Source organism: Leucoraja erinacea, chromosome 5 (assembly GCF_028641065.1).
Source record: "Leucoraja erinacea ecotype New England chromosome 5, Leri_hhj_1, whole genome shotgun sequence".
In the NCBI taxonomy this organism is placed as follows: domain Eukaryota; kingdom Metazoa; phylum Chordata; class Chondrichthyes; order Rajiformes; family Rajidae; genus Leucoraja; species Leucoraja erinaceus.
Window position 1 is genome coordinate 58434878 of NC_073381.1, and position 25501 is coordinate 58460378.

General features: G+C 42.5%; 1 protein-coding gene across 2 annotated transcripts in view; it reads left to right on the forward strand.

Moving 5' to 3' along the window:
- tbc1d32 (TBC1 domain family, member 32) overlaps positions 1–25501 on the forward strand; it is a 145194-nt gene that overhangs the window by 71726 nt on the left and 47967 nt on the right. For both annotated transcript variants that reach the window (XM_055635731.1, XM_055635730.1), the window contains 6 exons: positions 1009–1096; positions 6926–7044; positions 8721–8840; positions 17690–17778; positions 22863–22985; positions 23070–23178. In XM_055635731.1, coding sequence (XP_055491706.1) covers positions 1009–1096; positions 6926–7044; positions 8721–8840; positions 17690–17778; positions 22863–22985; positions 23070–23178 — 648 coding nt within the window. The remainder of the gene's footprint in view (positions 1–1008; positions 1097–6925; positions 7045–8720; positions 8841–17689; positions 17779–22862; positions 22986–23069; positions 23179–25501) is intronic.

Here is a 25501-nt window from a genome sequence, read left to right on the forward strand (position 1 = left end):
ATAAGTGGGATAGGCTCATAAGGCCCAAATGTATGTTCACAAACAAACAATTATTTTATTACCTTTAAGATTATTTCAGGGCCATTTCGAGAAGCTTTCTTTTTCCCCTTGATCATAGAGATTTAAAATAGAATCTTAAATTCCTGTGGGCAACAGTTTAAAGGCAAGAACACCATAATCCTGATTATAAATAGCAAGTAATTAATCATCAAATAATAATAGGTTAGCCGTATATAGTTTGGGCACATTTTGCAGATCAGTAATGAGCACTGTCGCGTATAGTCATGCAATCATAGTGTCTTACAGCGTGGAAACATGCCCTACGGCCCAACATCCACACCGGCCAAGATGTCCTATATACACTAGTCCCACCTGCCTGCGTTTGGCCCATATCCCTCTAAACCAGTCCTATTCCATGTATCTGTCTAAATGTTTCTTAAAAGTCACAATAGTACCCGCAATAGTTATCTTCTCCGGCAGCTTGTTCCATACACCCCCCAACCCTTTGTCTGAAAAAGTTACCCCTCAGGTTCCTATTAAATCTTTCTCCCTTCACCTTCCTATTTAATATCAAAAATATTTAATTTTTAAAAGCAAAAGTGAAGAAAAGTAAGTTACTAAAAAAATCTAAAATTCTTTCAGATGCGTTTTTTCATTAAAAAAAATAACTAGAGTTTAAAATAAATTCTAAAGAAAATATTAGAAGTCTATTTTAATTTTATTGACCTAACTGAAAGTCTAAAATTATACAAGATTCTCTCAGCTTTTTCTCTTCCTTTCAAATCAAATGAAGAAGGTCTCTTGCACCTACTTGCACCAAACATTATTTTCTTGTGTGAGGGGGGGGGGGGGGGGGAGGAGGGAGGGGGGGGGGGGGGGGAGGGGAGGAGGGGAGGGGGGGGGAGGGGGGGGGGGGGGAGGGGGGGGGGGGGGGGGGGGGGGGTGTTTGGGTATCAAATTCTAGATCAAGTTGTAGAAAAAGTACTTACTTTCCCCTTAATTTGGCAGGTCAGCAAATGTGAAAAGTTTGGATATGGAGTAATGGTCACACAGGTAGCTGCAACAGCACCTGGCATTGTGGCACTGCAAAGTTCAGGTAAACATTGATGAGTGGAAGTTTGCCAAATCTGGTGTAAATTGGAAGAATTTTACTGTAAATGAAATGTTACAAGTATCCTTTATTATTTCAGTGGTGTATTTCATGATGTAATTTTCCAATGCAATGCTAAACAAACTCATCAGGAAGGCTGGCTCCGTCCTGGTGGCGGAGTTGGGTTCATGGGAGGTGGTCTTGGCGGGGAGGATGCTGCTAAAACTGTGGAGCATCCTAGACAATACAGCTCACCCTTTCCATGACACATTGGTCAACCTGAGGAGTACCTTCAGCAACAGACTGGTTTCACCAAGATGCAGGACAGAACGCCACAGGAGAACCCTCTTCCCTGTGGCTATCAAACTGTACAACTCCTCCCCCTTCTGTAGTGGGATAGACTGAGACTGACTCCCTTCCCCCCTCCCCAATCTTTGTACATCCCCCATCATCACTTTAATTTAATGTTTCATGTATTTTGTGTTTTTTTATTACTGTTGGAAATTCAATTTCCCTCCTGGGATAAATATATTTCTATCGTATTGTATCGTATTAATGCTCCTTTTGCAGCATTACATGTGATCTTGAATAACATTGTCTTAGGAGTGCTTAATATAGCATTCTCAGGACAATATGCTTTTTTATTCTGTAGCATTGACCTGGGGTGCATAGAGGTAAGCAAAGTACTTAGCCAAATCCTTAGGCCTGTCCATCTCTTTTTCTGCTCTATGTCCTCTATTCATGCCAATGTATTATACTTGTCCACATGAGCACTACCTTTATGTGGATAGGATAGATAAGCAAAGACAATTTGCAGCATAGAAGTATAGGAGGAGAAGTGACATAGGCAATCAAAATCATGAAGGGTTTGAATAAAATGAAGAAAGTATTTAAATTGTCTTAAACAATTATGATAATAAATATCGTCTAAGTTGATTGTCAATAGAACCAGAGGTGATATTAGGATATGTGCAATGCAAGTTAGGATTTAGAATGTGCATTCTAATAGAATATTGAATGCCAATTAAATAAAAAAATTGGATTACTATTAGCATGAGAACATTTGCACCATTCTCAAGGGAAATGGAAGGTAGTCTTTGGCTGCAAAGGGAAATCGAAGTATTGGTGAAATAGGAGACAAATGTGTTGTGATGCATTTTTGGAATACTAATGAGAATAGGTCATATATCATGAGTTGTAGGGAGAATTGAGGAACTGAGGGAACTTGAATTATGGCAACAGATATTTGAGGGTGGCAATACAGTATTATAATTTAGTTAGGAAGGCATGTGGCATAATATTCAGACCTCAGCTGGAGTATTGTGTGCAGTTTTTTTTTGTGTGCACAGAGTCATCGTGCTAGAGGGAGGATTCGCTGGTAGGGCAATTCAGTTATGAAGAGAGACTGGAGAAACAGAGGAGGAAGTTAAGAGAGGCATGATTGAGTTTTATAATATGAAAATGTAGGGTAGGTTAGAGGTGGTATGAGGGAACCTTCTTTATCCAGAGGGTTGTAAATTCCTGGTGTTTAAGGAAGAATTGCAGATGCTGGAAAAATCAAAGGTAGACAAAAATGCTGGAGAAACTCAGCGAGTGAGGCAGCATCTATGGAGCGAAGGAATGGGTGACGTTTCGGGTCGAGACCCTTCTTCAGACCTTTTTAGTGTGTGTTTGAAGAAGGGTCTCGAACGTCTCCTATTCATTCCCTACGTCTCCTATTCCATTCCCTATGAGTTTCTCCAGCATTTTTGTCTACCTTTGTAAATTCCTGAGAGAGTGGTTGAAGCTAGTTGTCGATAGCAAATAAGAACTAAAGTTGAGCACTTAAATTGCTGTGGCATGGAAAGCGCTGAACCTTCCATGAAGGCTGGAAGATGGGATTAATACGAAAGGGTGCACTTTTGTTCAGCATGGACAATTTGGGACAAATGACCTGTATCCCTGCTGCATAATTTTGTGGCTCAATGATCGATTACACATCAAACTATGTTTCTGTAATTTGTAGTGTGAAATTTATGTGACAGCATATTAATAGGAATAATATTTCATTTAACTGGTCATAACTGAGCTACTGTTACTCTTCACTTAATGGTAGGAAGTAGTGTGGTGATGGAAGGTTGTATTTCAGATTGGAGGCCTGTGGCTAGTGGTGTGCTTCGGCAATTGGTGTTAATACAAGTTGCTATTTATTACTTATATCAACGATTAGGATGACAATATACAAGACATGATTAATAAGCTTGCAGATGACACATTCAAGAATGATCCCAGGAATGAGTAGGTTAACCTATGCTGAGCATTTGTCAGCACTGGGCCTGTACTCGCTGGAGTTTAGAAGAATGAGGGGGACCTCATTGAAACATACAGAATAGTGAAAGGCTTGGTTAGGGGTGCCGCACGATTGGCAGCCTCGCCAACAGTCTGTCTGTTTTTTCGTCTTTTTAAAACATTTTTGTGTGTGTTAAAAGTTAGTGTAAATGTTCGGTTTATTTTATGTGGGGGGAGGCGGAGGGGCCAGGGGGAAACTTTTTTTCAGTTTCTTACCTTGCCGGAGATGCGTTTATTTTCGAGATCGTGTCTCCGGTCGCTCTGCGGCCTACCATCGATGGAGCTGGAAGCTTCCTCGGACTGACCTTGTGCCCCAGCACAGTGCGTGGACTTAACATCGGAGCCTATCCCTTGCCTGGGATCTTTCCAGGCACGGGATTGCGGACTTTACCATCGTAAGCTCACAGTCTTGGGAGAGACCGTGGATGTCGGGAGCTCCAATGATGCAGAGGTTCGACCAGCCCCGATGCGGGGTTCGATCGCCGGAGCGGGGGAGCTGACATCTCCCCGATGCAGGAGCTAATCACCCCGATGCGGAGGGCCCGACCACTGGCTACGGGAGTCAAGATTGTCCCGTCAACGGAGGGCTCGAGGCCCCCGACCGCGGGGGAACAATGAAGGGAAGAGATTTGAACTTTTTATCGCCTTCCATCACAGTGAGGAATGCGGAGGAGTCGCTGTGGTGGATGTTTATGTTAAAATGTGTTTTGTGTGTCCCGTTGCATTTATTTGTTTGACTGATCTGGCAAATCTGTGGAATTCTCTTCCTCAGAGGGCGGTGGAGGCAGGTTCTCTGGATGCTTTCAAGAGAGAGCTAGATAGGGCTCTTAAAGATAGCAGTCAGGGGATATGGGGAGAAGGCAGGAACGGCTACTGATTGGGGATGATCAGCCAAGATCACATTGAATGTCGGTGCTGGATTGAGGGGCCGCATGGTCTATTCCAGCACCTATTGTCTATTGTCAAATGAAATTCCTCGTATGTTGCAAAACATACTTGGCTAATATTATTGTGGTTGTGATGATTGTGATTGTGATAGAGTGGATGTGGAGAGGATGTTTTCCACTAGTGGGAGAGTCTAGGACTTGAGGTCATAGCCTCAGAATTAAAGGACATTCTTTTAGGAAGGAGATGAGAAGAAATGTATTTAGTCAGAGAATGGTGGATTTGTGGAATTCTTTGCCACAGAAGGCTGTGGAGGCCAAGACAGTCGATCTTTTTAAGGCAGATATAGATGGATTATTGACTAGTACAGGTATCAGAGGTTATGGGGAGCGGAGGGAGAATGGGGCTCGGAGGGAGAGATAGATCAGCCATGATTGAATGTCGGAGTAGACTTGATGGGCCGAATGGGCTAATTCTACTCCTATCACTTATGGCCCTATGTCCTAAAATAGGTGGATTTGTAGACAGTGAAGATGGTAATCAAGAATTACGGAGAGATCTTCATCAGCCGGGTAAGTGGTCCTCACAGAGGGTGATGGTTATATGGAACGAGCTACATGAAGAAGCAGTAGAGGAAGATATAATAACAACATTTAAAGGACATTTGGACAGGTACAGGGATAGAAAAGGTACAAAGAGACATGGACTAGGTGCAGGCAGATGAAGCTTCAATGGGGCATTTTGCTCAACGTGGATGAGTTGGGTTGAAAGGTTGTTTCCGTGCTGTATGACTCTAGCTCGATTCTGCACTCAAATAATTTATTGTTTATTTCTTTTACATTTATCCTCTATAAATGCCTTACAAATTACGTTAAGATCTCTCTGACTGGGTGGATAGTGAGCTCTGTAAGGTAGATTTATAGCTTAGTTCCAGTGGGAGTATTGTGCCATATTACAAAGGTGCCATGTGTGAAAAATAAAATTAACCTCCTTTTTTATAATAATTAGCCCGTGTTGATATCAATTTGTGATAATAAATTTTCACCGCATTCCCACTCAAATAGTCCCATTCGATTTGCGTCTTTATCTAATTCCACATATAATTTTGCAAGACTAATGAAGAAAATGCAAGTTTTTGGTACTATTTCAGTAATTTACTGTAAATACTGGGTTTATTACCTCACACGAAGGAAATTTAGGAAAGATTTTAATGATGAATTTCAGTGAGATAAATATTCTTTCCTCTGATTACAGTATTGGTGACAAGTATTAATTGTTAGAAATGCCATTGAATGAGTGAGAAGCTCAGTCCCACAAGTCTCATAGATTTATTTTGAAAGCCTCTGATTCTCTTCACAGTTGGCTTACTTTTGAGCTGCCTCAAGCCATTATTGTCTCAATTACTCATACTCACCTTCTATCCTGATATCTATATTTTGCTGTCCTGCTTCCCTTCTATGTCAGTCTTCACCTTAGCTTTGACACCACTTCTCAGCTTCAAATGCTATCATATAACAAAAAAAAATCAGCAGAATGATCTTTGAGTCTTTGCCTGTTTGCAGGGTAGATGGGAAAGGCACAAAAGAAGAAAGCTGTTGTTGAAGGCAGGTTGGGATATAAATAATATTCCATGGTTAATTGATATCTGGATCACAATTTAGATGGGCTGATTAGTAATTTTATAGATGACACCATAATGATTGGAATTGCGGATGGTGTGAAAGGTTGTCAAAGGAGGTGGCAGGATATGGACACATCCTGTAATAACTCGGGGAGTAACAGCAGGATATAGATCAATAAAACAATTGGGTGGATAAATGGCTGATGAAATTGTATTGGGACAAGTGTAAAACGTTGCAATTTGACAGATCAAATGCAAAAGGAAAGTGTTCAATAAATACGGGACACTTGGGAGCATTGAGGTACAGTGAGATCTTGAGCGCATCCATAGCTCCCTGACAGTGACTATGTAAGAGGAGAGGGTGGTAAAGAAGCCATTCGGTATGTTTGCCTTTATTGGTTGGATCATTGAGTATAAAAGTTGGGAAGTCAGTTTTGTTGGGAACTTCAGTTAGTCCAGATTAGGAGTATTATGTACAGTGCTGATATCAGATTGCTTTGATCTTTCATCAGAATCCAGAGAGCTTGTTTATTATTTAATCAGAAAGATCACTACTCTGACACATTGACTCTAGTTCCCATTCGGTTGGTACTATCTGAGTACATATTCCATCATCTTCAGACATTTCTAATCCCATGTTTCTAACTGTTGTTGCATCACCAATGTTACTGTGCGAAGTTTTGAAATATATTGTTATGACCCACCTTAAATGAACATAACCGAACCTTCAAGCCTTGCATCTATTGATGGTATTTGTTTTAAACAACTTTGAAAGTTGTATTCTCTGGTTAGTAGGAATACTAGATTTAGTCATAGGCTGCATGAATATACAAGGTAGTATGTAATATGTGAAAAGCTTTAGTCCAGTTGATAATCCATTTGAGATAGAATATCTGATTCATCAACATGGTTAACAGTAGCTAGCTCTCAGATTTTTGACATACAGTATTTTTTTAAACACATTTTCATGTTTGAATAGTGTCATCTATTTTTGTTTTCAGGGTTTATCAAAGCTCTTGTAATGGAGTTGTGGTCTGTTTTGGAGTGTGGAAGAGATGACGCTAGAATGATCAATCCTAAACCAACTCCAGTGGAGGCCATAGATCGAAGCTGTCAGAAGGTAAGTGGGAAATTTGGAAATTAAGCCCTGGATTTTAACCAACTAATGGCATAGTGCCAAGGAAAAATATTGTTACCATTTCCTGCAAATTCTCTGGGGTGAGATAAAGTGGTATTTAGAAATAGTGGACAGCAACAGATGTAGACTGGGTGATTAACCAAGCGACAATGCGGATAAATGTTGAGGATTTGCTATTCTCACTCCTATAGTTTTGAATGTTGTGGTAATGGAGATGGTGGAAACAGTGATGTCATCTAAAACTACATGAATGCTAGGATGGTTCTCCACAGTTTAGAATGTAGCCACATGAGAAGAAAATAGAAAGAGGCTACAGAGCAGTGGCAGAGATAATGCTAGAATCTATTGTAAATTATTTAAAAAGGAAGTGGCACATAGAAAATAAAAATTGGGTCAGCATGGGTTTATAATTGGCATATGTGTGAGAGCCTTTTGATTTATAATTAAACTTGGATTAAGGACAAGCCATTTTTAGAAGACCTTTAAGATGCAAAAAAATTGTTGAACAAAATGAGAGCACATGAATCTCAGGATAATGTACTGATGTGGATTGAGGATTGTTAAACAGGCAGAAAACAGATTATTTTGGGGTTAGAGGCCATGATTCTGGGACACAATAGGAATCAGTACAGGACGAAGGTAGACGCAAAATGCTGGAGTAACTCGACAGGGTGAGGCAGCATCTATGGAGAGAAGAAATGGGTGACGTTTCAGGTCGAGCCTTGATCCTGAGAATTCACTGAATATATCCAATGCAGAGATGAATATATTTTAGAAGAAAATCGAGGGATACGGGTCGAGTGGTGGAAAATAGTGCAGAGGTGAAAGATAAAGCATGTTCATACAAAGTGGTAGAGTGGGTTCAAGAGGCCAGATGATATACTTCTGCTTATTTTTCTTATGTTGTTATGTGCCATCTGGTTTCATTAGCATCTTTGGCACTCTTGTTTTCTATTGCCCGATAACGAATCAGTTGTCTCTCAAACAAGCAATTATAGATCATGGAGATTTTCTGCTACAGCTGTATATGAATTAAATTGAAGAGATTATTTCATGACCATGGTTGCTGTGTGTATGGAGTTTGTATGTTCTCCCTTTGATGCCATGGGTTTTCTCTTGTTTCCTCCAACATTCCAAGGGTCTACGGGTTTGTAGGTTAATTGGCTTATGTAGATTGTCCTCGAGTGCAGGATAGAAGTAGTGTATGTGTTATCATTGGTCGGTGAGGACCTGGTGGGCCGAAGGACTTGTCTCCACATGTGTTATGGAGGCAGATTTGTAGTTATTTAAATATATTAATAGTCCATGTACAGTGATCAATACATCATAAGGATTGCCTTGGCCTTGTAGGTGGCATGGATTGGTTTTCTTTATTTACAGAATAAATGTCAAATAAAATTGAGTTTGTTGTCATTGTAGAATGCTCTAGTGAAAGTTAAGGCCTTTGCAATATTCCTACTGGAAACAACTAACGTAGTGTGGTTTAGTTAAGTTTGATGTCAATAAATTATATTTCCAAAGGTATGCTGTGCACTGAACTTATTGCCGTATAGTTTGTTTTCTGATTCTGTGCTTTTACTTTGGACATTTTTTCTTCTATGTTACTAAGATTTTCTTTAGCGTTTATGGATATTGACAGAAATCTTCTTTATTTTAAGTCATTTTTAGCTCTGGTGAATCTGCTCTCTTCTTACCAAGCTGTCTACGAACTTATTGGTAATCTGCCACTACCAAACAAGGCAGTATACTCCTTACGTGAAGTGCCTAGCTCAGTTGTTGTAAGTGGAACTATTTTTATTCCTGAAAGTACTTTATTGTTAATACAATTTGTTCTGTATAAACTTTCTAAAGATAAATTTGAAAATCCAGATGTTGCAGCATCTCACTTCTTTTAATCACACTGGGGTCCTGTTTCCCATGATCTCTTTAAAACATTCCCTGTTTCTTGCACTCACTTCAACCTCACTGGGATAGGCAGGGTCTCTGGAGAGAAGGAATGGGTGACGTTTCGGGTCGAGACCCTTCTTCAGACTCGAACCAAAACGCCACACATTTCTTCTCTCCAGAGCTGCTACCTGTCCCGCTGAGTTACTCCAGCATTGTGTGCATTTAAACCAGCATCTGCAGTTCTTTCCCACTCAACCTCACTGCGACCCTTTTATCCAATTTTACCTTTTTACTCGCCACTCCCTTTAAAATACATTAGTCCCTCATTTTTAAACAGATTAGGGCACTTTTTCCGGCTTTCCCTTTAAATGAACTGGCTCCCCATTTCTTCAGCTTCTTTTAAAACAATAGATTCATTAGGGTTTGGAAAATAATCCTAAATAGATTTGTAAGAAAATTTATTAAATTACTGTGTTAAAAGTAGCTTAGAAATATGTTAGTGTTATTAGCAATAACATTCAATAATAGTGCAGGAAATCTGCTATTATGGCACAACCAAAGTCCTAAGGGTGCAGGATGATAACATTTTTACTCCAGAATGTTACTGTGTGAGTATCGCCAACTGCACTGTAAATGTTCTTTCACAAGACGGATGGTAGTAGTTTAAGCACATGGCTCATCATCAATATTTCCTGGGCAATTAATGATGTGCCATAAATCCTGGTGCTGTCAGCAATTCTCATATTCCAAAAAGTAAATACAGAACAGTGTACAATATTAAACAAATCAGGCTGGAGCTTGATAAGTCACTGCTTAGTTCTCAGTTAAAGCATCATCACCAGTTTATGTCGTTTAATGAAAATGATATACATGCAAAAATAGGCCCTTTGGCCCTGCAGGTCCATGCCACCCATCATGTACCAATTAATACATTTACCAGCTCTCACTCTGCAGCTTCAATGCAATGACGATTCAACATTCAGCATAATTTTGATTATTAAATGTTGTGAGAGCACCTGGTCTTGACACCCACTTAGATAGTGTATTTGTTCCAGGACGTCCTGATTCTATTGACTATAATCAGTGAGGATTGGCTGCAAAACATCCTCCATGACATTTTTCAATACTGGTGCCTTGCAAGAATGCATTGCCAGCTCCCTATACTGTCACGACTGTGCCACTCCATTTACAAATTTGCAATGCCACACTGTAATGGGCTGGTTCTCAGACAATGATGAAATGAAGTACAGGAAAGATACTGAGAGCTTAGTTACATAATGTCAAGATAACTACCTCTTATTCAATGTCAGCAAATTGAAGGATCTAGTTATCAACTTCATGATGCGGGGTGATGCATAAATCCCAATCTGCATCTGAAGTGCAGATGCTCGCAAACGTCAAGTTTCTAGACATAAATATCACCAACAATTTGTTCTGCTTCTACTACTTTGACACTTCAAATCGGTGGATATGGTATTGATAAAAGGACTACTTTGTCAAGCTTCAAGATTTCCGTTGCTATAATCATCCACACAAATGGAGGATGTGTGATTCTTTTATCTGACATCTCCTCATAAGCCACTTAAAAATAAACAAACTGGATAGAAAGCAAATCATTTTCCACTTCCAAGGGGTTATCTAAGAAGTATAAACACGACAGATAGGAAAGGCTGGAGTAACTCAATGGGTCAGGCAGCATCTCTGGAGACAAGGAATAGTCTAAAGAAGGGTCTTGACCCAAAACCTCACCTATTCCTTTTCTCCAGAAATGCTGCCTGGCCCACTGAGATACTCCAGCTTTTTGTGTCTGTCTTCAGTTTAAACCAGCATCTGCAATTCCTCCTGACACCTAAGAAGCATAGCCAGGGTGATTCAGAGATTCAGCAGATGAAGTGCAGAATACCCACTCTCTGTATATTTATGTGGATTATATTTATTTTATATATGTGTGTATGATCAAGTTGATTTATAGATCAATGATGCTTTATGTTGGAAGACGTGATGATTAAATGTCATGGTAACATGATTATGTTTTTCTGTTGTTGGAAATGGTCTTTGAGTGTGATAATTACATGTCACAGAAGTTGTCATTTAAAATGCTACATCAAACCTGAACAAGTGTTGTCAGATCAATATGGATAGTTTTATTACTGGTTGAAGGGAATTTCAGTTTTTCAGCATTGTTAGGCCTTGGATACTTTGCTGTGGGATTTATTCATCATTGTCCTGGGCGGCCTCTATCATCCACAACCATCTCTACTGAAACTACCTTTGACTCCAGCCACTGCTGAGCCCTTTCCCTTTAATTCCCATTGCCTTTTAAATTTGATTGGCCTTTTTGATGCCACTTTTCTTATTCCTCCCTTACCATTAGGTACAGTCATCCTTGTCTTACCTCCAGAAACCATCTCTCTGGTCCATATTTAGGTAGAACTGTAATGAGATCAAATTTGTCTTGGTAATCTGCCACATCATGGGTATGTTTGTTTTGGACCATCTCCGATACCTCCCTCCCCTTTCTTGATCTCACAGTCTCCATCACAAGAAATAGACTATAGACTGACGTATATTACAAACCCACTGACTCACAAAACTATCTCGACTACACTTCTTCCCACCCTGCTTCCTGCAAAGACTCTATCCCCTATTCCCAATTCTTCCGTCTATGTCACATCTGCGCCCAAGATGAGGTGTTCCATACTAGAACATCCGAGATGTCCTCATTCTTTCGGGAACAGGGGTTCCCCTTTCCCATCAAAAATGAGGCCCCCACAGCTCTGCCCTTGCTGTCCCCCTAGTCCTTACCTTCCACCCCATCAGCCATCGCATACAACACATAATCCTCCGAAATTTCTGCTACCTCCAACGGGATCCCACCACTGGCCACATTTTCCCATCTTCACGCCTTTCTGCCTTTCGCAGAGACCGTTCACTCCGCAACTCGCTGGGTAACTCATCTCTTCCCATCCAAACCACCCACTTACCTTCCCCTGCAACCACAGAAGATGCAACACCTGTCGCTATACCTCCTCCCTCGTCTCTGTCCAGGAACCCCAACAGTCCTTTCAGGTTCACTTACACCTCCTCCAACCTCAAGTGCTGTATTCGTTGTTCAAGATGTGGACTCGTACATCGGCGAGACCAAACGCAGACTGGGTGATCGTTTCGTGGAGCACTTTCGCTCAACCCACGTGAACCAACCTGATCTCCTGGTTGCTGGACACTTTAATCCTCCTTCCCATTCCTACACAGACCTTTCTGTCCTTGGTATCCTCCATTGTCAGAGTGAGGCTAAACACAAATAGGAGGAACAGCATCTCAATGGACAATATTGTAGGCCATTTGGCCCTTCGAGCCAGCATCGTCATTCAATGTGATCATGGCTGATCATCCACAATGAGTACCCCGTTCCTGCCTTATCACCATATGCCCTGACCGCTATCTTTAAGAGCTCGATCTAACTCTCTCTTGAAAGCATCCAGAGAATTGGCCTCCACTGCCTTCTGAGGCAGAGAATTCCACAGATTCACAAATCTGGGTGAAAAAGATCTCCGTTCTAAATAGCCTCCCCCTAATTCTTAAAATGTGGCCCCTGGTTCTGGATTCCCCCAACATTGGGAACATGTTTCCTGCCTCTAGTGTGTCCAATTGTTTAATCTATACCTAAAAGCCCTGTCCCACTGTACGAGTTCATTCAAGAGTTCTCCTGAGTTTGCCCTGATTCAAACTGGGAGATTTACGGTAATGGCCGCTCGTAGGTACTCGGGGCTCTCGTGGACATTTTTCAACATGTTGAAAAATCGTCATGAGTCTTCCCGAGTTTACCGCGTTTCCCGAGTACCTGCCGTTAGCGTTACGAGCCGTTAAGAGATGTCCCCGAGCTCCGACGTACCCTCTACATACATTCTACGTGCTTACTACGAGTTGGACTTTTTTTTTAAAACTTGGGAGAGCTCTTGAATGAACTCGTACAGTGGGACAGGGCTTTAATTAAAACTCCGATCTTGTGCTCTTCCGGTTTGCGTGGTTTTTCACCAGGTTTCTCACCCCCTCAAGTGTTGTCTGCCCCGAAAGCTCCCAAAAGGGTGTATCTGTTTTCATGTGGCACAGTCACTGGGGTCTCCTGCACTACACGGTCACTCCCCTTTCTCCCAGACACCCACCTTTGCTCTTCCTATATCCTTGGCGCTAAAACACCCCCAACAGAGCACGTAATTCCTCCCACCAGTGATCCATAGGCCAGTGATGTTCTTGCTCAACCAACCAATAATACTGCCATGTCACATTATCTTCCTATCCAGAGTCCATTGAACTATGATAATGGATTCTGAGGCTCACCTAACCCTCTTTCAGACCCCCATGGGCCAAACTATCTATCTGAAAATTTATATTTTTACATCTGCATGTTCCATTGACTCCATCCACACTTCATGCTGCCTCAGCAAGGCCAACATCATAATCCAGGACCAGTTTCACCCCAGTCACTCCCTCTTCTCCCCTCTCCAAGAGGTACATAAGTATGAAAACGCATACCTCCAGATTCAGGTGCAGTTTTCTCCCAGCTTTTATTAGGAAACTGAACCTTCCCTTCACCAGCTAGAGTGAGGTCATGACCTCCAATCTACCTACCATATTTCCCGGCGTCCATGACGCTATTGTTTACTCTAAAATAAGGCCTGAAAATTTACCTGGGTCTTGGAGGCTGAAGGTTAGGACAAGCAATGCCACTCTCGTAGCGACTGCTCCGCAGAACCTGCCACTCCTTCAACCCATGAACTATGTGAAGTGGGAAGCAGCTGCAAAAGGACAGCACCGCTGGGGGTGGGGGGGGAGTGTTCCTTGCCACAGCGTGTGGGAAATCTGGCTTGGGTCAGCACGGCCTATGCTGCACAAAGTAGTAAACTTGGCTGGGCCACCAGGGGCAAAGTTGCGGGGAGGGTCAAAGGAGGGGGTCGGGTCAGCACGGCCTAGCCATGCCAGCAAAGTAGTAAACTTGGCTGGGCCAAAGTTGCGGGGAGGTCAGCAAGCAACTCACGGTCGCTGGGAACGCAGCGCCGTGGCGCTCCGGGCGCGGCCAGCCACCGCATTGTGGCGCAACCGGGAGAGGTGCGTCTGACGGGTGCGTCTTCAACGGGTGGCTGCGAGCGGTCGCTAACTTTAGATCGACTTAAGTTAAGGGTCATTCAGATTTCAGTCTGAACAAAATTGTATACCTTGCAGTCATAACATAGAATAAAATAACAAAACACACACTTAACACAGTTTAACATCCACCACAGTGAGTCTACCAGGCACCTCCTCACTGTGATGGAAGGCAAAAGTCTTAAAGTCCTTGTCTCTTCCCTCCTCGTCTCCCTCTGCATTGAGGCGATCCAGCTTTCGATGTAGGGACCCCGCCGGGTGATGGTAAGTCCAGCGGCCGCATCCGAGCACCGTGAACGGGCCGGTTCAAACTCTGTGGTCCGGGGCGGTCGAAGCTGCCGAAGCTGCCACCCTCCAGTCCAGCGGACGAACCTGTCGTTGCGGGAGCTCCAGAAAACCGGTCACCAACATGGGACCTGCGAGGTCCCGACGTTGTCGTGGCCGAGCCTCCGAGGCTCCGAAGTCGGGTCGTCGCCGCCGCCGCAACGCCACCACAGCCCCGAAGTCGGCCAGCCCCGAGTTGGTAGGTCCTGGTCGATAGGCCTCAGCGCAGACGGAGACTGAGACGGGGGATACAACAAGAAAAGGTCGCAAAAGACTAAAAACAGTTTCTCACACCCCCAACCCCCACACATACACAACTAAAATAAACAAAATAAACTAAACAACAAGGCAAAAGGAAAAAAAAAGGCAGACAGACAGTTGTGCCCTTTATCCTTTATCTGTGCACTGTGGACAGTTTGAACATGTATAGTCTTGTCTTTGACTGGGTAGCAGGCAAACAATAGCTTTTCACCGTACCTCGATGTATGTGACAATAATAAGCTAAACTCCAGCTACACAGTTTAATGCAAAATCCAGATCAAGTTGAATCTCCTTATTTGAGGATCAACAATAAACACTGAGGTCAAAAGCTCAAAATGGGTCTACTAAATATCTAGACCATTGAACGTTTTGCAAATTAATTGATTTATATTTAATAACTTTATGAATTAAGATGAAACCCAAACCATGTCAGTGTTTACATTGTAACAGTTGCTTTTATTTTGTGAGTTTCAAGGTTACCACCATAGAACATCCCAGATGTTATAACCAACACAACACTTATTAAATTTAATCGGTGTTATATGACAAGGCACAATGAGATAAATGTTATTGGCCACTCCCTTGATTATTCAGTCATAATGGTTTTAGTTTAATTGGTTGTTAAATACATTTTAGTTGAGACCCTGGCTGGATCTGTAAGACTTTAGACCAATGGGAGATGTTTAAGAAGCCATTTTTAAGTCTGCACCACCCAAGAACTCAGTTCTCACAATCTCCAATCTCACAAGGAACTGCTGATGCTGGAATCTTGAGGAAAAAAGTGCTGGAGTAACTCAGAGAGAGAGAGAGAGAGAGAGAAAACTGTGCTTTGATCGAAAAGAGACTGTTTCAATCGAAGGCAGGACATTCAAAAAGCAAATGTTCAGATTCAGATTCAATTTTAATTGTCATTGTCAGTGTACAGTACAGAGACAACAAAATGCATTTAGCATCTCCCTGCAAGAGCGACATAGCAAACGATTTGAATAAATAATAATAAGTGTCCAGGGGGGGGGGGGGTGATTGGCAGTCATCGAGGTACGTTGTTGAGTAGAGTGACAGCCGCCGGAAAGAAGCTGTTCCTTCGACCTGCTGGTTCGGCAACGGAGGGACCTGTAGCGCCTCCTGGATGGTAGGAGGGTAAACAGTCCATGGTTGGGGTGAGAGCAGTCCTTATCGATGCTGAGCGCCCTCCGCAGACAGCGCTTGCTTTGGACAGACTCAATGGAGGGGAGCGAGGAACCGGTGATGCGTTGGGAAATTTTCACCACCCTCTGCAATGCCTTCCGGTCGGAGACAGAGCAGTTGCCATACCATACTGTGATGCAGTTGGTAAGGATGCTCTCGATGGTGCAGCGGTAGAGGTTCACCAGGATCTGAGGAGACAGATGGACCTTCTTCAGTCTCCTCAGGAAGAAGAGACGCTGATGAGCCTACTTGATCAGAGTTGAGGTATTGTGGGTCCAAGAGAGGTCATCGGAGATGTTGACTCCCAGGAAACTGAAGCTAGAAACACGTTCCACCTCCGTCCCGTTAATGTGGATGGGGGTGTGCGTGCCACCTCTGGACTTCCTGAAGTCTACAATGAGCTCCTTGGTCTTCTTGGAGTTAAGGGCCAGGTTGTTGTCAGCGCACCATGCTGCTAAGTGCTGGACCTCTTCCCTGTAGGCCAGCTCATCGTTGTTGCTGATGAGGCCAATCACCGTTGTATCATCTGCATACTTGATGATGGTGTTAGTACCATGTACAGGTGTGTAGTCATAGGTGAAGAGGGAGTAGAGGAGGGGGCTCAGCACACAGCCCTGTGGAACGCCAGTGTTCAGGGTGAGGGTTGAAGAGATGTGCTTGTCTAACCTCACAGACTGGGGTCTGTTGGTTAGAAAGTCCAGTATCCAGTTGCAGAGGGAGGGGTCGATGCCCAGGTTACCGAGTTTGGTGATCAGTTGTTGTTTGGCTAAGGAAGAGACAGATCAGCCAATAAAAGGCAGGAAATGTTTAGCAGAGCGGCCTATTGGGAACAGTTGTGTTGAGGTGAAGGACTGCATTGAGGGAAAGTGCAGCATTGAGGCTTTGTGAAAGAGCCGAGAAAAGGGTAATAGCAGGTTAAGGTAGGCGTTTTTCTGTCTAATTCTTCCTCGGTGTGTGATGTTCTAGAGATAGTCAATAGACAATAGGTGCAGTAGGCCATTCGGCCTTTCGAGCCAGCACCGCCATTCAATGTGATCATCCCCAATCAATTCCTGCCTTCTCCCCATATCCCCTGACTCCGCTATCTTTAAGAGCCCTATCTAGCTCTCTCTTGAAAGTATCCAGAGAACAGGCCTCCACCACCCTCTGAGGCAGAGAATTCCACAGACTCACAACTCTCTGTGAGAAAAAGTATTTCCTCGTCTCTGTTCTAAATGGCTTACCCCTTATTCTTAAACTGTGGCCCCTGGTTCCGGACTCCCCCAACATCGGGAACATGTTTCCTGCCTCTAGTGTGTCCAAACCCTTCACAATCTTATATGTTTCAATAAGATTCCCTCTCATCCTTCTAAACTCCACAGTGTACAAGCCAAGCCGCTCCATTCTCTCAACATATGACAGTCCTGCCATCCCGGGAATTAACCTTTTAAACCTACGCTGCACTCCCTCAATAGCAAGAATGTCCTTTCTCAAATTGGGGAGCCAAAACTGCACCCAATACTCCATGTGTGGTCTCACTAGGGCCCTGTACAACTGCAGAAGGACCTCTTTGCTCCTAAACTCGACTCCTCTTGTTATAAAGGCCAACATGCCATTCGCTTTCTTCACTGCCTGCTGCCTCAAAAGGTACAGTTTCTTCACTGCTTGCTGCCTCAAAAAGACTGCCAGCATCATCAAGGATCCACACCATCCTGGCCACTCACTCATCTCCCCGCTGCCTTCAGATAACGAAAATTTTATTTTTATGGTCTTCTATTTTTATACTACATTCTGCCCTCTATACAGCATTAATGATTGGTATAATAATAATGTTTCTCTTTTAAAGGATGTAATTGACCGACTGATAATTATCAATTCTAATGCCAAAATACACTCGCTGTTCAACTATGAGCATTCCCATATGTTTGGGCTTAGGTAAGTAGGACTCCAACTACTTACAGATGGAAATAATGTATTTATGTGTATTTTATTGTTCATTTAAAAGGATAATAGATATCCTATCCTGTGGGACGTTAATGAAATAGGTGGATTTTTAATGACAAAAAACCCCCACAAAGTGCTGGAGTAACTCAGCTGGTCAGACAGCAACTCTGGAGAACATGTACAGGTGACGTTTTGGGCCAGGACTCTTCTTCAGACAGTTGAGTTATTCTTGATGTGTCCTTTTTTTTGTAAACGGCCATCTGGCAGTTTCATTTTCACCATTACTGAAACTAGATTTTTATTCCAGATTTATTTAATTACTTGAATTAAAACTCCCAGCTATGGTGGAATTTGAACATATCTCAAGGTCATTACCAGTCTAGGAACTTAGCATGCGACTAATGTATACACAATGTTTTTGCAATGTTTTTTTGGCTTTCAACTAGAATTGTGGATCATTTTCATGCTCTTTATAAAAGTGGCATATGCAGTGGGAACAAGGCTGTCAAGTTTTCTTGTGTGATGCTACATTGAAATTGATTCTGTCAATTTTAACACAAAGTTCAACTCAAATAAAGTTCTACCAAATCTCAGTGTAGAGATCATTAGAAACGTGCCACTCTGCAACTATACTGGCAAGATGGAGTCTTTCAAAAGTGTGATAGCAAGAAATCAGGGGCAGCATGTTCCTGTGAGGGTAAATTCCAAGACTGGCAAGTTTTGGAAATCTATTTTGATAAGAGATGTGGAAGCTCTGATCAGGAAAAAGAAAAAAACCATAACGCCAGATTTAGGTTGTCGGCATCAAGCAAACCCCTCAACAAATATAAGAATACACTTAAAGCAATCAGAACGGCAAAAAGAGGACATGAAATTGAGCTGGCAGGTGGGGTAAAGGAAAATCCTAATAGATGCAGTAGGTATATTAAGAGTAAAAGAGTAGCGAGGAAGAGAAGATGACCTTTTAAAGTTCAGCATGGCCGTCCTTGTGTAGAACCACAAGAATTGGAGGAGTTAGTAAATCGATACTTCTCACCTGTTTTTTACTGAGTAAAAGATCATGGAAGTTGAGGAATTGAGAGGTGAGTTGTGATGTCATAGATCATGTAAGAATTACCAAAGAAAGATCATTAAGGTGGATAAGTTCCCAGGGCCTGATCAGGGCCAGAAGACTGGAGGGTTGTTAATATTGGACCATGGCAGCAAGGACAAGCCAAGGAACAACAGGCAGCTGTGCCCAACGTCAATTGTGGGAAAGTTAGTTGGAGGAAAATCTGCGCGAAAGGATCTATCAGCAGTGGAAAGGCAGAGATTGATTAGAGAGGGTCAACGTGGCTTTGTGTGTGGGAAATCTTGTCTCAAAAATCTAATATTTTTGAAGAGGTTACCAAGGGGATTGATGAGAGCAGGTCAGTGGATATTGTCTGAATGGATAATGCCACAACATCAGATTAAAGTTTTTTTTAATGTTAGTAATCCATCAATGTGTCATTTGTGATCAAATTGACAAATGCTATAAAAAATATTGCTACCGTTCTGTAAAATCTAAACCTACAGGTGTTCTGACCCGTACTTATTTTATGCAACCTAAATTCTGATTCGCCTCCCTGGGTTGCGCCTACCAATCATTTTCAAGTCGCTCTTCTACTCAACAAGTAATATTCCTATGTAGGCTCATAAGCTCAGTGGCTGCCTCGCCAGCATCTGTTAGTCCTTTCACCCATTTGGTTATTTTTATTGTGTCTAAATGTATGTTTTAAATGTTTCTTAGTGGTGGTGGTGGGGTAATAGGGGGAAACTGTTTTTTAGTCACTTACCTGGATGGAGATGCGTCTTTTCTCTTTGTTGCATCTACGCCCACCGCTCGCGGCCTACCAACTGGATTGGTGCAGCCTTTCCTACCGGAGGCCGGCCCAGAGCTTCAACAGCAGCGCTGCACTAAATTATCATCGCGCAGCAGTGTTGGAGCTCTGGAGTGTTGGGCCCGCTGACTCTAACACCGTGGAACTGTGGTCTGCGGAGCTTCTAGCCGCGGGCGCAGTGCTGACTTTAACATCGCGGAGGCCTGGGACTTTTGCCGGGGATCGCCAGTGTTGGAGCTCTGTCCATCTCGGCCTGTGGACTCTGAAGCCGCAGTAAGAAGCGGCCGATTCGGAAACTCCTAGCTGCGAGTGTGTTTCGATCCGTTCCGATGCCGGAGCTCCGATCATCCCGGCGAGAGGGCCTGTACATCGGGCCGTCCGTAGCGACGACTGCGGAGGGTTCAAAGGCTCCGACCACAGGTGAACAAAGAGGAAGATGACTGAACTCTACTGCCTTCCATCACAGTGGGAAACGTTGATTCTACTGTGGTGGATGTTTATGTTAAACTCTATCGTGTATTGTGTTATTTTTATTTGTATGGCTGTATGGTCTCAAATTTCACTATACCAATTGGTGCATGTGACAATAAATGTGAACGTGAAGTTGAAGCTATGATCTTTGACTACATATGACAATCACAAAGGACAGTATTTACCATCAGTGAATAGAGTAAGATAAATTAAAGACCTGACAGCTCTCAAGGGCATGATAAACATGATTAGCAAACAGTTTTCAAAGCTAGATAAATTGCCACTTTGTTCCATTTGTCAATGTGATCACAAATGATTTATTTTGTTTAAAAAGGATCTGCAGATGCTGAAAAAATCGAAGATACTCAAAATTGCTGGAGGAATTCAGCGGGTGAGGCAGCATCTATGGAGAGAAGGAATAGGCGACGTTTCGGGTCGAGACCCTTCTTCAGACTGATGTCGGGGGGGAGGCGGAGACAGTAGGCTTGTGGAAGAGTTGGGAAGGGGGAGGGGAAGGAGGGAATCAGCGAGGACTATCTGACATTAGACAAGTCAATGTTCATACTGCTGGGGTGTAAACTACCTAAGCGAAATATGTGGTGCTGTTCATCCAATTTGTGCTGGTCCTCACTCTGGCAATGGAGGAGGTCCAAGCTCTCACCAGGGTCTCCTCTATATCCCACTGCTCCTCTCTTACTCCTCATCCCCCTACTCGTAACAAGGCCAGAGTCCCCCTTGTCCTCACCTTCCACCCCATCAGTCGTCGCATACAACATATAATCCTCCGACATTTTTGCCACCTCTAACGGGATCCTACTACTGGCCACATCTTCCCATCTCCTCCCCTTTCTGCTTTCACACAGAGACCGTTCCCTCCGTAACGCACTGGTTAATTTGTCCCTTCTCACCCAAAGCACCCCCTCCCCGGGCACTTTCCTTTGCAACAGCAGGAAATGCTACACTTGTCACTTTACCTCCCCCCTCGACTCCATCCAAGGTCCCAAGCAGTCTGTCCAGGTACGGCAGAGGTTCACCTGCACTGCCTCCAACCTCACCTACTGCATCCGCTGTTCCAGGTGTCAACTTCTTTACATTGGCGAGACCAACCACAGGCTTGGCGATCGCTTCGCCTAACACCTCCGCTCAGTTCGCACTAACCAACCTGATCCTCGGTGGCTCAGCACTTCAACTCCCCCTCCCATTCTGAATTTGACCTTTCTGTTCTGGGCCTCCTTGCCAGAGTGAGGCCCAGCGCAAATTGGAGGAACAGCACCTCATATTTCGCTAAGGTAGAGGGGTGTAAACATTGACTTTTCTAATTTCAGATAGTCCTTGCTTTCTCCCTCCTTGCCCTCCCCTTCCCTCTCCCCCGCCCCCTTCCCAGCCTTCTGTCTACGCCTCTTCCTTTCTGTTTCCCGCCCCCCTTTCCCCGACATCAGTCTGAAGAAGGGTCACTACCCGAAACGTCGCCTATTCCTTCTCTCCATGGATGCAGCCTCACCTGAATCTGATCCTGAATGTTGACAAAACAAAGGAGGTCATCATTGACTTCACAAGAAACCGGCACATTCACACACCACTACACAGTATTGACATCGATGTGGAGTTGGTCAGTTGCACTAAGTTCCTGGCGGTGCAGATCACGAACAGTCTGACCTGGTCACAAAACATCGCATCACTAGTTAAGAAAGCGCAGCAGCGTTTGTACTTACTGCGCCGGATGAGAAGAGCTCACCTTCCCCATCCCGCCCTCACCACTTTCTACAGGGGCACCATAGAGCTGCATCTCTGTCTGGTTTGGGGACTGCAAAGCCTCCGACTGGTAGTCCGTGCAAAGATTGGTGAGGATGGCTGAAAAAATCATCGGAACTTCTCTTCCTTCAATCCGGGACATTGCGTGCAAACGTTGCTTGTCCAAGACCAACAGCATTGTAAAAGACCCCACACATCTCCATCATGGACTGTTCACTCTGCTGCCCTCCAGGTATCGTAGTATAAGGAGCAGAACGGCCAGGTTTTTCAACAGCTTCTTCCCCCAAGCCATCAGACTCTTGAATTCCATATAATGTGCCGCCACTATTATCTATTTTATCTTTTAACTATTTTATCTTTTTATCTATTGTACCCTTTTGTTATTTTATGTTGAAATTTCGTTCTGACTTGCATTTGTTGGTGTATTTTTGAATGACAATAAAGTCTTGATTGAATGACCTGCTGATTGACCTGCTGAGTTCCTCCAGCATTTTTGTCTACCTACAATTGATATCTTGCTGACTTGCTTCCATTAAATATTAAGGTGATGTTATTTCTTTATCTATTGTTGCACTTAACTTCAGAAATTCTTTTTTGTAACTGATAATCTGAAATTTCTAATGTTTTGAGTCAGAAATAAATATTCCAACATCCAACACAGTGTTTCACACTTAGGTTTTTGATAATGTCAATGGGATTTTAACATTAGTAGGGGGAAGATGTGGAATATGGCAGACTTGGGAGAATGGTTAGGGGAATTTGAGGACAGATGAGGGATATAATCTTGGCAGTGACAAATTAGTTAAAACACCTACCACATTAGATCTGTGTTCCCATTTAACAAACATCTACAGTTGTGACCATTTACTAAACTGGTGATCCTTCATATGCATAAATGTTTACACATTGACGAGAAAAGTGTGTGTTTAATTTATAACAAATGGGCACACTTTTGTTATGTTGCTGAAGATCATTATTTTCTTTCTGTAGGCTGCTGAGTGTTCTGTGCTGCAATCTGGATATTCTTTTACTTTTAGAATCCCAATATAGCGTAACAGAAATTTTCCTGAATGCACAAAAGGAAAATGTTAGAGAAGACTTAAAAAATCTGGGGTAAGTAAATTATATTATTGGCATTTTACATGTTTTAGACTTCTAAGCTATTTATTCTGAAACAATTATAATTATATATTCAAGGGACTTCATAATTGATGGTCTCTCTGTGGAGAGAAATCATATACTTATCCGCATGGAACTTGTCGGGGGAGCCTCGGAGCGGGTTTTACCACCAAGAGTTTTACAGAAGGTTGGAAAATTCTCCATATCTCCTGCTTGAAATGTTGCTTCCTTTTCATTTGAAATTAAATGGTGTACAGTGTTTATCTTGGCCCCAATGATTAGCTCATTGACTTCCCTTTGCTGTTAATGGTATCTGTCAGCTTTTGAATATCAAAAGATGATGGAATATTGAGTAAAAACAAACTTAGAGGAACTGCCGGTATGGCAGCATTTGTGGAGGAAATGGGCAGATAATGTTTTGGGCCACGACCCTTCTTTAGACTAGGTTTGCACAGTGACTTAAGTATATTCTTGGGTTCTAAGTGTTGGGGTGTGGGGATCGGCCAGCAAAATAGAATAATGTCAGAGTTAGCCATAATCTACATTGAATATTGGTTGTGGGACCAAGGGAGTACATTCAGCTCTGGGTTTCAGCAGGATATTCAACTTGCACCTATTAATTCCAAATGGCTCCTAATATGGTTACGTAAGCAATTGAAATAGCCTCGATAGCCTCTTGAGCCAGCTTTGCCATTTACTAGGCTCATTTATTTTTTTAATTTTTAATTTAAAATAAATCAACACAAAAATGAAAAAAGACATGTTAATACAAAGCTCAAATAATACACAAAAGAAAAATACAAAAATATACAGAAACATAAAATAAATAGAAATAATTATATATATATATACTGTATATAAAAAAAATAATAAAAATAAATATATAATGCATCAGTCACACACCCCACCCATCGCACCCTGGCTAATTAAGAGTGAACAATGCACCTACACATAACAACATTTAACAAACCAGCCCTTAATCTGGCAGAACCTGCAAGTCTGTAAAGTATGATGAAAAAAGTTGCCATTTGTGAAAAAAATTATCAGTACATCCCCTCAATTTATATTTAATTTTCTCAAGTTTAAGAAAAAACACTACATATTTGAGCCACTGACACAGAGGGTGGATTAGGGGATTTCCACTGTAGGAGTAGGCGACGTCTGGCTATTAAAGATGTAAAATGAATAATTTATTTTTGCACAGAGTTTAATCGACCTGACTCATCCGGGGCCCCAAAAATGGCAATCAATGAACAGGGCTGTAGAGGTATTCCCATTACGGTAGACATTATATTAAAGTAGCAGGACCAACAATTATGTAATCGTGGACAAAGGAAAAACATATGGCTCCGATGAACAGTGTGGGCCCAGACATCTATTACATTTATCCTCCACCTCTGGATAAATCCCAGACAGTCTTGATTTAGAAAAATGGACCCTATGTATAACCTTAAACTGAATGAGTGCAAGACAAGCCCACCCACAACGTTATCGCACCACTCCTCAGTAAGTTGAAGTCCCAGCTCTTCATCCCAAGCAGCCCTTGTTTTAGAGTTGGACTGATCGCAAAGATCCAGGATGCAGTTATACATCTCTGAAACAATCCCTCTTTGTTGGGTCTTGAAATAAATCAAACTATCTCATATTTGTCATGGAGGTGAAGAGGGAAAATTAGAAAAACATTTAGGAACAAAGTGTCTAACTTGGAAGTACCTTAGAAAATGATTTGCTGGTAATCCATACAATGATGATAAATTGGTAACGCCGTTAAAAATACCATCTGAAAACAGATCAAGAAAACATTGTATACCTTTGTTACGCCATACCGAAAAAACGGAATCCAAATGTGAGGGAGGAAACAGGTGATTGTTACATAAAGGACCTAAGGGAGATGCAGCTACAAATTTGAAATGTTTCCTGAATTGATACCAAATCTTTAAAGTATTAAGCACAACAGGATTTTTGATAAACAATGACATCTTGGTTGGAAGAGAGGAATATATAAGAGCAGATATGAAGGGGGATGAAGGAGGGCAAAAGCGGGCTTCCAGTTTGCACTTAGCTAAATACGGAAAATCAACCCAACAACGTATTTTATAGAAGTGAGTAGCCCAGTAGTAGAATTGAAAGTTTGGTAAAGCGAGACCACTACTGAACTTACATCGTTGGAGTAATGATTTACGGACCCTCGAGGGCTTCACACCCCAAATAAAAGAGCTAGTCATTTTGTCTAAGGAGTCAAAAAAATGTTTTGGTAAGAATAAGGGAATTGATTGAAACAAATAAAGACATTTAGGCAAAACATTCATTTTAACAACATTAATCTTCCCAATTAAAGGGAGAGGCAGATTATTCCATCGCTGAAAATCAGATTTCACTTTAGTCATGAGCAGGGTAAAGTTGGCGGACAAAAAGCCTGAGAATGTACGCGTCACATTGATGCCAAGATACTTGAATCCAGAACGAGTGATTTTAAAGGGCAAATCAGCTTCCTGAAGTTGCAAACCTGC